At 52.2% G+C, this 12,637-nt stretch overlaps 1 protein-coding gene across 2 annotated transcripts in view; it reads right to left on the bottom strand.

Moving 5' to 3' along the window:
- Window positions 1-3,438: 3,438 nt before the first annotated feature.
- Window positions 3,439-12,637, bottom strand: part of Slc6a13 (solute carrier family 6 member 13) — a 33,994-nt gene continuing 24,795 nt past the window's right edge. The window contains exons 7-14 of one of the 2 annotated variants that reach the window (XM_052174766.1): window positions 8,947-9,050; window positions 7,958-8,082; window positions 6,801-6,913; window positions 6,340-6,477; window positions 5,405-5,507; window positions 4,961-5,061; window positions 4,091-4,261; window positions 3,439-3,805 (exon numbers count right to left, since the gene is read on the bottom strand). In XM_052174766.1, coding sequence (XP_052030726.1) covers window positions 3,683-3,805; window positions 4,091-4,261; window positions 4,961-5,061; window positions 5,405-5,507; window positions 6,340-6,477; window positions 6,801-6,913; window positions 7,958-8,082; window positions 8,947-9,050 — 978 coding nt within the window. In that variant the 3' untranslated portion in view covers window positions 3,439-3,682. Of the gene's footprint in view, window positions 3,806-4,090; window positions 4,262-4,941; window positions 5,062-5,404; window positions 5,508-6,339; window positions 6,478-6,800; window positions 6,914-7,957; window positions 8,083-8,946; window positions 9,051-12,637 lie in introns of both variants that reach the window. The other variant, XM_052174767.1, reaches the window with a different exon arrangement.

Raw genomic sequence — 12,637 nt, 5'->3', positions numbered from 1 at the left:
ACTCATCCCAGTGTTCACATCTCCCCGCACCCTCCTGTCATTCAGACCAATGGAAGCTCAAGAAGCCAGAGATCATGTCTTTGCAAGCATCTGCAAAGTACTGCAAAGCGAGGAAGTGACTCCCTGGAGGAAGAGCCATGGGTAGCCATTGTTAGCTGGCCCCTGGCATGAAGCCTGCCTTCTGAGCTCCTAGCTCAAGCTCGGTCCATTACGGGTTGCCTCCATTAGGAGCCTTGAAGTATGGCTATGAGAAGGCTCCTCCTGAGAAGAATTCTGGGGTGACTAGAGGCGAAACAATTCACCTTGTGACCACACACAGTAAATGAAGAAGCCGGGATTGGAACCTGCACCCCTTGGTTCTGAGGGCTTATTCTCCTCTCTCAGATGGTGGACAGTTAACAAGCAGGATTCTCATCTTGTGATTATTTGCTTTTTTTTATTTTGATTATTTTACATTTAAAAGAGTGCTGCCTCAGAGAAGACCGATGGCCTGTATTGGATGGATGGATGGATGGATGGATGGATGGATGGATGGATGGATGGATAGAATAAAGGAAAGAGAGAGATGACAACCACTGCAGGAGAGACAATCATACTCATCCCTTTGCTAGGACAGTATATGCTACTCTCTCAGATCCAGAGACTGAAGGGCCCCAGCCCCGGGGCCACTGGGCCACAGGTTATTTGGGGCCATGTCTTCCTCACTCCCTAGCAAATTCACTTAGCTCAGTAAATACACATCCTTCTTCCTGAGGCTAAGGGGTGGGCTGCTGTCCTGGATACCTCCTGGACTTTTCTGCTGTGAGGAGAGCCACTGTTGGGGGTGCAGCGATGGTAAATGTGTTCCCCCAAAGTGCTTCCTGGGTGCCTGTTTTCGCTGGAGTCTGGCGATGCTGGTGGGGTAAGTTAGTAGTTTCAGCATAGTTTCGAGGAGAACACTGGGGATCAGAGGTTTTGCTTGCCTGTGATTGAGTGTCAAAGTTGAGATCCAGAGTAGCCTGCAAGCCTCCATGGAGAAGGCTGCCCAGGTGGCCTGTGCTTCCGTGCGCACCGTCTAGGGATGGCCGGGGCTGTGAGCCATGCCTGAGTCTGAGGCTAGGGCAGTTGAGGCCTCCAGGCAGCCTAGTGGACTCGGGGCTTAGTGTGTGCCTTCCGGATGCCATGGGCACCTTCTCGGGTGCCACTTGTCCCTAAGCTTCTGCCTTCTGCACTCAGAGATTATCTCTCCTAAAGCTCACCCTACCACCTGGCCTCTCTGTGTGGCTTCCCCTTCCCACCTTGCTTTCTTCTCCTGGGAACTGAGGATCCAGTCTCTGCCCCTCCAGATAGGGACACAGTTCTCCTCAACCTTTCCCATCACCCCGGCCCCTACCTCAGCTGGAAGCCAAACTCAAGCACCATAGCTAGGCTTGGCCACTTGGATCTATAATCCCAACACTTGGGAAGCTGGGGTGAGAGGATCTCTGTGAGTTCAAGGCCACCCTGAACTACACGGTGAGTTGGAAGACAACCTGATCTAACACTGGGATCCTGCCTCAGAACAAAACGAAGCAAAAACGAAACGGTGTTGACGACACCAGTCACATTTCTTCAAATTTCCATCTTCTCCACCTGTCAGCCAGTGTTTATCGCCCACGCTTGTACCCAAAACCGGACGAAAAGAACACTTGGAACCCTGACTTCATTTGATCCCTGTAATAGAACTGTGTGGGCAGGGTACATGGTGTTATCATCTGAAAGTGAGTGCGGATTTCAAGGAGTTTCTACCAAGACAGTCCATGGAAGTGGACACAAGTCAGAGAAGCGCAGACATGTGGCTTTCACACTGTAGGTGCCACCGTTCGGGACTTTTATAAGTGAGGCTCGCATGACGGTCACTGAGCCACCTCATTTATTCAGCATATTCATAAAACTCAGACCAATCGAGTGGGCAGAGAGGCAGCTAGCATATACTCAGAATTGCCCGCCCAGGTTCCCTCTGCCCTCAGTGACTCCCTCTCAAGCCCTTTGTTCATCTGTCAAGGAAATGAACACAGACACCCTGGCACACACCTTTAATCCCAGCCCTAGGGAGGCAGAGGCAAGTGGCTATCCTGCTCTACAAGGCAAGCTCCGGGCCAGCCAAGGCTAATACAAGAAATGGGCTGAATTCTGCTTCTGCCCATGTTTGTAGTAAGTACAGCCATAAACCTATAGCCATCGGTGTTCTAGAAACATGGTCAGGTGGGTGAGGGTGTGAGGTGTGTAGAATCCTAGGTTTTGGCACGTTAAACCGGCAGGACTGTGACCTAGTCTGTATCCACGGAGTCAGTCACCTAGGAGAAAGGGTCAAGTCCCCCACAGAGTCAGGAGGACCACTATCCTTGATTTCTAGAGTCTTCCAACACTAGGCAGAAACTGGAAAACTGGCAAAGATTTCAAAACATTTCCCTTGAAACTGTGTCACAAGCTGATAAATCACCTGGGGGGCGGGGTGGGGGCAGAGGCGGAGCCTGAACAGCTCAGAGAGTAAAAGGACACTTAGTCAAGTCAGGTAGCAGCAAAGGACCCCACCCCCACCCCGGTGAACATGCAAAGTCTAGGATTGACCTTACTCTAGGTGGGGAGAGAGGCACATTTCATCCACGTACACAATGGAGCCGGAGTTTCTCCCCAGCCCCTTAGAGGCTGGTTTCTAAGGCATGCTTTGGGCCTTGCTTTGACCTCCAGGCAACATCCTAGAGCTTTTTGCCTGTCTCCTGCCTGAGTCTCTTGAAAGCTAGCCCTTGAGGGTTGATTCATCTCTGAAGCTCAGCCCTGACACTCGGGACGGAGGACATGACAGTGCCGCCCCCTTGTGGCCATGTCTGCAAGTGACAATACCCCATATCTAAATCTCTGAGGAGTCCCTCTGTCGGAGGAGTCTGGGCAGGACCTCTTCTGTAAGACCCCGCTGGTCGGGCTGGCAACCCTCTCTCACCCTGCATCAGCCCTTAGATGCAACCAGGGACACAGTAGGGACCACGCAAACAGAAAGAAACTGCTGCGAGTCTTCTTCCTTCTTGGAACCAGGGCCTGGTCTCTTTGTCCTTCCCTCCATCTCTCTTTTAATCCCATGATGAGGATGGGGGAGAGGAGTGTGGAGCAGCGGTGGCGAGTGGGGGAGGGGACCATACTGGACCACACATGACACTCTAGGGAAGCGTGGAGAGAGGGGACCAGCTTCCTTCAATCCAAATGTGTGACGGAGGACAGTGGCCTGGCCCCATCATCTGCCTTCCCTCCCCCACCACGGCAGCCATACCTCCTATGTGATTCGTAAGAATTTGGTAAGAGCTGGGGCGGGGGTTTAGGACCCTAGAGCCACAAAGTTATAACGAACAGGGGACACGGTACAAGCAGAGGACAGAAACCAGGCATGTTGGCAAGCAGTTGTGGGAGGAAGTTGGGTTTAATGGCTTTCACCTCCCCAGCCCTCCCTGGGCCTCCCAAGCTGCCTCGAAGGGGTGTTACTGATTCAGGCATGTCACAATGTGTGGACCACCCTGGAATAGGGGCATCAAGATAGGGGGTACCCAGCTCAGAAAGTGGGTCCCAAATACCCCCTTTCGTCTTTGTGCCCCAGCACAGAGAGGTGGTTCCGCCCTCTGCCTCTAAAGCTGCCCCCACAGCCAGGTTCACAGGTGTGTCCAAGGCCGCGGTCCTAGCAGTTAGACTCCAGTTCTGTGAGCCTGAGAAGGGATGTCATGGGCGTTGCAGGAGTAGTCGGCTCTGGCTGGTTCTTCTGGGGAAGGTCTTCAGCTGGGCAGACAAGCTGGCGAAGTCTCTGAAAGGACAGTTGTCGTTGTTAAGGGACGGGTGCCCGCCAGCCTTCCTCATTACAAATGTCTGTCTGCCTTCTCTGCTATAGCCCGCTTCCAGCTGCCAACCCTGCAGTCCCAGCTTGGGTCTTGCCGTTATCCTGCGTCCCTTTGTAAGACTCTCAAGTACTCTTGCTCTGTGTCCCTGGTGCCCACACCGGGCTGGGTGATGATTTTGCACTGCAGCTTTGGTCGAAAGCAACCCACCTGCCATCCAGCGAGGTTCCCATCCCCCACTGCTTTCCTCCTACCTCTCTGAGGGGCCCCTTGAGAGTCCAAAGCTTGTAGATGCTCCAGGCAGGAATGCAGATCATGGAGGACAGAGCTAGGAGCCATCCCAGGGCGTCCCCCCACCACGGGTATGTGTACTTCTTGTTGTAGGTCAGGGGCGTGTATTTGATCAGGGAGAACAGGAAGGTTGCCTGCAGTAAAACGGAAGAGGAAGAGGTTGGTGTTGGAGCCCTGTGTTATCGGCCATGCCACCCCTGCAGCTGCCTCCGAGGGTTTGTTCTCCCAGCAGTCTGTGGTGCTTATCTAGGTCAGTCTCCAGGCTCCGCCCACATTCTGCTCAAAATCCACTCCTGAGTAGCATGTCCAGTGGACACTCTCTGTCACTGCAGGCTCTTGGGTCCCTCTCCTCAGTCACTCTAGTTAGGACTGAACTGTGTGCCATCTTTGGCACCAAGAGTCCCAACTCGCTGACGCATCGTAGCTGGTCTGAGTATTTCACCTCTTGAGCCTGTTTGTCTGTAAGGGGGGGATAAAGCTGACATTTCTCCTGTGAGGTGCTGAGATGACCCGTGTGTCAGGCTCTCCATGGACCGCCTGCTGCGCTCACGGGCACAATTCTGAGCAGCCTAGCATTGTGTGCCAGTCCTGTCTAGGTCGTCAGCCTCGCACGGAACCATGGGTCAACTCCTGTGACAGTGACCTGAGTCTGGGCTAATCCCTCTCTGTGAAAGGGAAAGGAGGAATTTATCTTCCTATCTTATCTAGTGAGAGAATGAATGAAAAATCTAAGGTGATGTCGAAGGCCTAAGGAGCTGTGGGCCTCCACCTCACGGCACCCACAATCCCTCTCCACCCAGCACCCTGCTTTTACCCATTGAGAGTTCCGTTACCAGGCACACAGCTGGTGTGAAAAAGAGCCAACAATATTTGATAAGAGGCCACGGCTTGTACCCGATCATATCCTCAATGTTGTCATAGAAGCGGCTGGCTCCTGTCAGGGACAAGGAAAAAGGACAGAAGACACGCTTCAGGCTGTGAGGGGACAGGATAGGGCCAGACAGACTAGGATGGGTATGGACAAACAGACAAGGGACACAGCCGCCTTTTGAAACCACGCTGGGAGAAAACGGTCAGCTCGGATTCGCTGGCGCACACGACAGCGGCAGAGAGCAACACCGAGGCTGTTAAAAGCCTCGGACAGAGCAGGAGGTGGACTCTTTAGGTTCACAGGACAGCAGTGACGAGAAAGGCACGTGTGAGCGGCAAACGTCTCACTTTGGTCTGAGAGTCCTGGCGTGGAAGAGCGCGCTAGGCTCTGGGCAGAAGCCACTCACCATAAACCCAGGCCACGCAGAGGGACTCAAAGATGGCGACGAAGAGAAGGCACATGCCACTGGCTGCGTAGTAGTCGAAGAGCTGAAACACGTACATGCCGCCCTGCGTGGGAGGAGGCGGAAGGGCCAGCCCTGTGACCCCCGTGACCCTGTGACCCTGTGACCCCCGTGACCCTGTGACCCTGTGACCCCTGTGACCCCTGTGACCCCTATGATCCTGCAGGCTCACAGAGGTGGTGAGGCTCACAGACAGTAATGTAAGACAACTGAGCTTTAAGCTCTGAAGCCCTGAGCAGACTAAGGCAGAAAACCCTAGGCTGGGCTTTTTGGGAAATAGGGAGGTTGCTTTGACCTTTTGGTTTGGTTTTTTTTTTAATATTTATTTATTTATTATATGTAAGTACACTGTAGGTGTCAGATCTCTTTATGGATGGTTGTGAGCCACCATGTGGATGCTGGGATTCGAACTCATGACCTTTGGAAGAGCAGTCAGTGCTCTTACCCGCTGAGCCATCTCTTCAGCCCCTTGGTTTTTGTTTTTAATCATTGTTTTTGGATAGAAGATGGAAGGCATCCGAGAGCTGGCATAGTTATTATTTCCCTGAGACTATTTAGGGTTAGACCTCAAAGCTCCAGACAGTGTATGCAGTGTTTTAAAAAGGGATCATGACAATCCCCACTGGGTATCTCAAGGTGTCTAGTTCTGTCACCTGTCTTTTCCAGCGTGACACTGATGGAAGACCACCCATCCCCAAGGTGCCACTTTCCCTCTGACGTCATTCCTGCGAAAGCATGAGATCTTACCAGAGTCCTAGAGATGGAGTCCCAGTGTCCCCAATCCCCAGTCCCTTAGGCCTGTCTGTGGCTCTTCCCAGCACGTGTCGTCATCTGTTTGGCGGCTAACCCAGCCCCCATCTGTCCTCCCAGACTCTCACCTCTGTGAGCATGATGAGTCCAATGAAGAAAGAGATGACAGACACGATAAGGATGAGGATCTCCCTGCGGTTCTTCTTCCGGAACACCCGGGGATACATGTCCACCAGCGCTGTCACCAGGCTTTCTACACACACAAACTGGATGAGAGGGTAAGAGAAAGTGGGGGAAAGAGAGCCCCCACAGCAAGCCCTGTCAGCCAGCTCCTTCCAGCCAGCAGCCTCCATCTCCAGACCCCCAAGAGCAGTTATCCTTGTGTGTGGGTATGAGCTGACCTGGGTCCCTGGAAAGGCATCCACCTCTGATGTCCACCCAGTCCCCAACAATTCAAGGTCTCATGAGGTAGAGACTCAACCATCGCCCTCCGCATCCATTCATCCCTCAGACTTTGAGTAGGTAGAGACTCAACCATCGCCCTCCGCATCCATTCATCCCTCAGACTTTGAGTAACGGCCTCTGATACCTGGCTATCTAGTCCCAGGAGAACAACCATGAAGAAGAAACAGCAGGCCCACAACGGAGAGAAGGGTAACATCACCACAGCTCGGGGGTAGGCGATGAATGCCAGGCCAGGGCCTACAGTGGAAGCAGAGGAACACAGCCCGAGCCCGAGCCTGAGGCTGACTGAGCCCGAGCCCGAGCCTGAGGCTGAGCCAGCTCCAGACCTCTGCAACCCCAGGGCCTCCCAGGATGGGGCCATGGAATAACAGAGCTGGAAGAAACTGCCCCCCAAAGTTATCATCACCCATCACCGGCACATCCTGACACAAGCCACCCAAACTTCCACTTGGTTCCCAGTTTCCAAGACACCACCCACTGTACCACCGGCAAGAAGAGAACTTAGAGAAGCTGGCAGTGAAGAAACATGGGTCTAACAAAGGTGCGGACACCCAAGTGTACTGCCTCAAACAAAGGTCTCAACTAAGAAGGCGGTCCAGGAGAAGCAGGCTAAACAAATCCAAGCTCACCTGAAGGAAAGTAAGAGAATGGGGAGCAGTGGGGGGGGGGGCATGGGGGGAAGGCTTCTGAAAACCACAGCAGGGAAGAGTGGTTGTCTCACTGTGCTAACCATTGTAGTAAATGACATTCCTCCAGAGCTGTAATTGGTCTGGGCTTACATTTCACTCTGACTACTCAGAAGCCTTTTCTGTGCCTGCGATGAGTGAATTAGAATTACTTTTAGAGCCTACTGACACATTTACTGTTAAATAACCGCTCTTCAGCTGATTCCAGTGGCAAGAACAAATTCTCCTGCCAAAGCCCGGTTAAGCCATAGGAAGCTTCCTGTGAAAAGCCAAGGGTACCCTGTGACCTTGGACACAATTCCCACACTAGAGCAGCCGGGAGAGTGTTGGTATCAGTTTCACTCGGTTTACACCACATGCTCCGGGCCAGACACTCTCCACACAGTGTGTGCCAGATACTGCTTCCATGTCCTGTATAGGCAATGCTTAGATTTTTTTTTTTTTTTTTTTTAGGAATGTTTATAGAAACCCTTACAGTTAAGTTTCCCTAGTCTGAAATTCTGAAACACTCCAAAATTGGAAGCTTTTCCGACGTTGCCTCTGGGATCCTGGTGGCCAAAAGTGCACCTGTCCTCACCCTCACCAGATCACTCACCTGATTCAGCAACCTCAGATATGGGCACACCCTGCTCCTGAGACATGAAGCCCAGGATGGAGAAGATGGCAAACCCGGCCACGAAACTGGTGCTGCTGTTGAGGATGCAGAGGGCGAGGCAGTCCCTGTGGGGTGCGGGGGAGAGAGAGAAGGAGGCCTCCAGCAGGTCGGAAAAGAACTGCCAAGAGTCTGGACTTCCTGTCCAGGAGCTAGCAGGGACCCCCGAGGAGCACAGCCTCTCCCACCTTCGCAGAGGCCAAGGGTGAGGTTCCCTAGCAGAATTTAGACTGTTCAGAGTGCACCCCCTTTTCCATCCCGTTTAACCCCCGACTAGCTCACATGTGGAATGACCACGGTGGTCCAGAGGGGAGGATGCCGGGTGGAAGGGCAGCAGTAAACAGCCCAGGCGCTCCGTCACCTCCAACCGGGCACGGTCACTGGTGCTAGACTCATGGGGACACAGTGACTCTGGTATGAGTGCATGTGGCTTGGGCACAGATAATCACAAATGACAAGTAATTCTTAGACATCTTGATATGATCGTGAAATGCACAGTAGAACCTTGGACTGTATTTCAGATGATACTAAATCTGGCTTAAACTCTTGAGTATGAACCATCTAAGCAAGAGGGGGGGGCATAAAATGAAAATGGGTGTCTGGGGGGTCGGTTGGGGCAGTGAGGTGAGTACATTTGGTAGAAACAGTCACCAAGACAGAGTCATTGTTGCACGACATTCCTAATTACTTCCCAGCCTTGTAGGAATAGATCTCCTGCTCCTGTGAACCTCCTTAATAAGCCAGGGAAGGTTGGGAACCCCATGTGGTCTTCCAGCCAATCACAGCCATCTGACCTTTAGAAAAGCAATCCTCTGCCCACCCTATATGGCCTTTCCATACCCCTGGGGGACTAAAGTAGGATGCCGATGGATCAGGTGCATGAACTAGTTCAGTCCACCCTGGTCTAGCTTGGCAAGAGGCAGGAGAGTCACCTGTAGCAATTGTTGTGGTACTTGTTGTAGCTTCCCAGGGCCGTGAGGCACCCCAGACAGATGGCAAAGGAGAAGAAGATCTGAGTGCCCGCATCCATCCACACCTACACAAGGGAAAGGAGGAAGTGGAGCGGTACACAGGCTGTGCGAGTCTCCATGGGAGATCACAGGCATGCCCTCAGCCCCGGCCAATGGCGGTGGCAGACCTGTTCCCACCACTCGCCTAGACGCTCCACCTCACTTCCCTAAATGGGTCTTTTTAGGGATGCCTCGCGATGGAACAGATGCTGGGCATTCATAGAAAACAGATGCTTAGAGGAGAGGGGGAGAGGACGCTGGAAACCTCGACCTGGGTATCAGTTTTTCAATCCTGGCTACAAAGCCCTTGGTTCTGCTTCGCGTCTTCCTCTTAGTTTCATGACAGTGAGGCCCATGGTGAAGGCATGTAGCTTTGTTCCACGGTACTCTGTGTCTTAAAGGCAGGGAGGACAGTCCTTCTCTCATGGGGGTCCAGAGAATGAAGAGGAAAGCAAAAAATTTCCCCATCCTAACCTCAGTGTGGCGGTCCCTGTTATCTCAGCTGGCTGACCTGGCCTTGCATGTTGTGTTTTAGATCTAACAGCTAGAATAATATCCCGATGAGGAAAAAACATCAAGGCTCAGGGCTCAGGCGTTTGCAGGGTTGCGGGAGATGGGCTCCAGAGGCTACAGCACTCTTACCTCCCACCATTCCACAGATAACAACCTCCAGGGTCCCCTCTGGCCCCACACAAGGCTCTCCAGCCCCTTCCTGCCCATCCCTAATTCCTTAAGCATAGCCACATCCCCATCTTTCTGCTCTGGCCTCACCCCACCCTCCACTGTCTCTGATCACACTCAGTCCGTCCTATCCAAGTGCCCATCTTCCTCTACATCCTGGGGGTCTAAGGGACCTAAGGCAGCTGACGCCTCAGAATCATTCCACGTCCTCAGGCAGCATCCACAGCCGAGAATCTCAAAGGCTGTCGGGGAACCCAGAACCCAGACCTTTTCCAAAGCTCCCTAGTGATGCCAAGAGTCACTCTCACATAGTCCTTGAGAGAAGACAGCAGAAGAAGACCAGTTACCCCTCCTCCGCAGGCAAGGGACCAAATAGAAAGATGGCAGAGAGCAGGGGAGAGTCGGAAGCCTTCTGTCCTCTCCGCTCATTGAGAACCACTTCCAGGAAAAAGGCAGCAGCGGAACAAAACAGCAGAGGGTGAGGAAGGGCCAGCGCTCACCAGACAAAAGCACGGAGGCAGAAGATGCCAGAAAACCATGAGGGGAAATTGCAACAGGGCAAAGCAAGGGCCCAAGCCTTTATGAACAGCTGGGAAATAGAGGGCCCAGTTGAGAAGGAGGCCACAGGTGAGGGCGCTTTTGGAATCCAGAGTGATGTCACCCATGTGTAGCTGTTCCTTTAAGATGTTTCACATCCTCTGCTCTCTAAATGCTGTCCCAGCTATCTTAGGGAAGCACAACGGCCTCTCGGCCTCTCGTATGTAGAGGTTAAGTCCTGGTTCTTCCTCCCAGCTCCTAGCTCCCAGAAATCAGACTCAGACTCAAAATATATTTATAAACACTTGGCCATAAGCTAGGCTCTTCTCTGACCGGATCACAGCTTACTATTATAAGCCATTTATTTTAACCTACATTCCGCCACACGGTTGGTTACCTGTGCTCGGGTATTATGCGTCCATCTCTTCACATCTTCCTGGGTGAATCGCCAGCCCCTGGCTCTCTCCCAGAATTCTTTCTGCCTCTCGAATGCCCCACCTTCTATTCCACCCTTTCCTATAGGCCACAGGTTTTTTAATTGACAGGCGATGCATCGGTACAATATATAAGATACTCTCTCTACACTCATATTGCTCTATCCATATTCTCCATAGGGTCCAGGCCACTTAAAGAGCAGAACATTGAGGCAAGACACATTGAACCTGGACAGAGAGGGTTTCCCTGTACTGGAGGTTAGAGGGCTGAGTTACTGGGACAGCTATCATGATGCCAGAAGCTTTCTCCCAAATAGGCCATTCAGATCATGGCTGTGAACCCTGCAAACCTTGCTAGCCTTGAACTTTTGCCCCGTGCCTCACAGTGCATTGTCCCTGTGTTACAAGGTCACCCCCGTGTGCCTACCGAGAGACTGGGGTGGCCCTTAGGCAAGTAGTGGCTCTATCCCATGTGACCATGCATATTTGTGATCTTAGATTTGGGAAGAAATCTTCAGAGAAACCATGACTTGGCTGGTTGCCTTACCTAGCAGGGGTTGGGGACAAGGGAGCCGGAAAGGGCCTTGTTGGGACAGAGGTTGATGAGAACAGAGAAGCTGCCACAGGAGGGCCAGCCTTCAGAACTCAAGGGTCAGATGTGGCCTTTGACGGGAGCCCTCTGGCTGTGAGCTTGGCAGGCCTCACTTTGTGCAGCTGCAGCCTGACGAGCCTGCTGGAGTTGGGGGGAAGGGGGCTTCAGGAACACACAGAGCAAGCTGTTCTGTTCCCACCACAGGAGACCCACTGGCTGATCATTCCAGGCACCCTGGGTTTCAGAACAAAACTCTGACGGGTCTCCCACTGGGCCAGAAGATTGACCCAGAAAAAAAAAAGGAGTATGAAAAACACTTGGTGGGGTGTGAGTAAAAAAGAGGCCTTTGGGGGAGACAGGAACCCCGAGGGACCTCAGCAGATCTGAGGCTGATGTCTTTATCCTCCATATTTGTGGATAAATGCCTCCTATTCTGAAAAGGGTAATGGCAGGACCATCGTAATCCAACAAGCCATTCCTGGCTGCTTGATCGAACCTCTCTGGGCCATTCCGTTCTCACAAGGAAAATCTGCACTATAACAAATAAAATAATGTATGCGAAATGCCTAATGCATAAATAAATGCTAAGTCCCTAGCTAGAGTAATTCAAATGTAGGCCTAACTCAAATAATTCATAGGCTTTCAACTGGCCCTGCCTGATAGTGCATGCGTCGTAATCCCAGCACTGGGAAGCAGACACAGAAGGAACAAGAATTCAAGGTCATTCTTAACTACAAAGCACATTCCAGGCCAGCCTGGACTACATGAGTCCCTGTGGTTTTGTGTGTGTGTGTGTGTGTGTGTGTGTGTGTGTGTGTGTGTGTGTGTGTGTGAAATATCAAAGATGAAGGGAAAGGTAGTAGGCTCCAAATGAGTATTCAACCCTAGCCAAGCCTATCTCTCTCACACACTAGCTTCTACTGTTTGCCGAACCTCTTGGATTTCCTAAGTGTTCACTTCTCCATCTATAGAATAAGGCCGATACCTGACTCAGGATGCATTTGATGATTAAAACAATCCAACCACGTCGGGCCCAACAAGATATAAGCACATCGCACATATGAGCAGCTCTTGCTTAAGCTCACAATAGATAACACCAAAATAATGAGTTCTCATCTATGGCTACAACACCCCACTTCATAAGAACTGCAACAGAGGGGACAAAAGTTCCCACAGAGCTCTTCCGATGACTCCCTGCCCTGCAAAGTTCATTAGGTCAGGGTGAGGGAGAGATGCCTGGCCAGTGCAAAGCAGATGCGGGGTTCCTAAGAGCCAGTTCTCAGCGTGAGCCCCAGAGCCTGGGAAAGGCAGGAACCCAGCCAGCTCACAGCAAGCCTGGCAGAGAGGCGGAAATGAGAGAGAAACCCAG

Source organism: Apodemus sylvaticus, chromosome 2 (assembly GCF_947179515.1).
Source record: "Apodemus sylvaticus chromosome 2, mApoSyl1.1, whole genome shotgun sequence".
Classification (NCBI taxonomy): Eukaryota; Metazoa; Chordata; class Mammalia; order Rodentia; family Muridae; genus Apodemus; species Apodemus sylvaticus.
The sequence above is the reverse complement of the archived record's forward strand: the minus strand, read 5'-3'. Positions and strand labels throughout refer to the sequence as shown.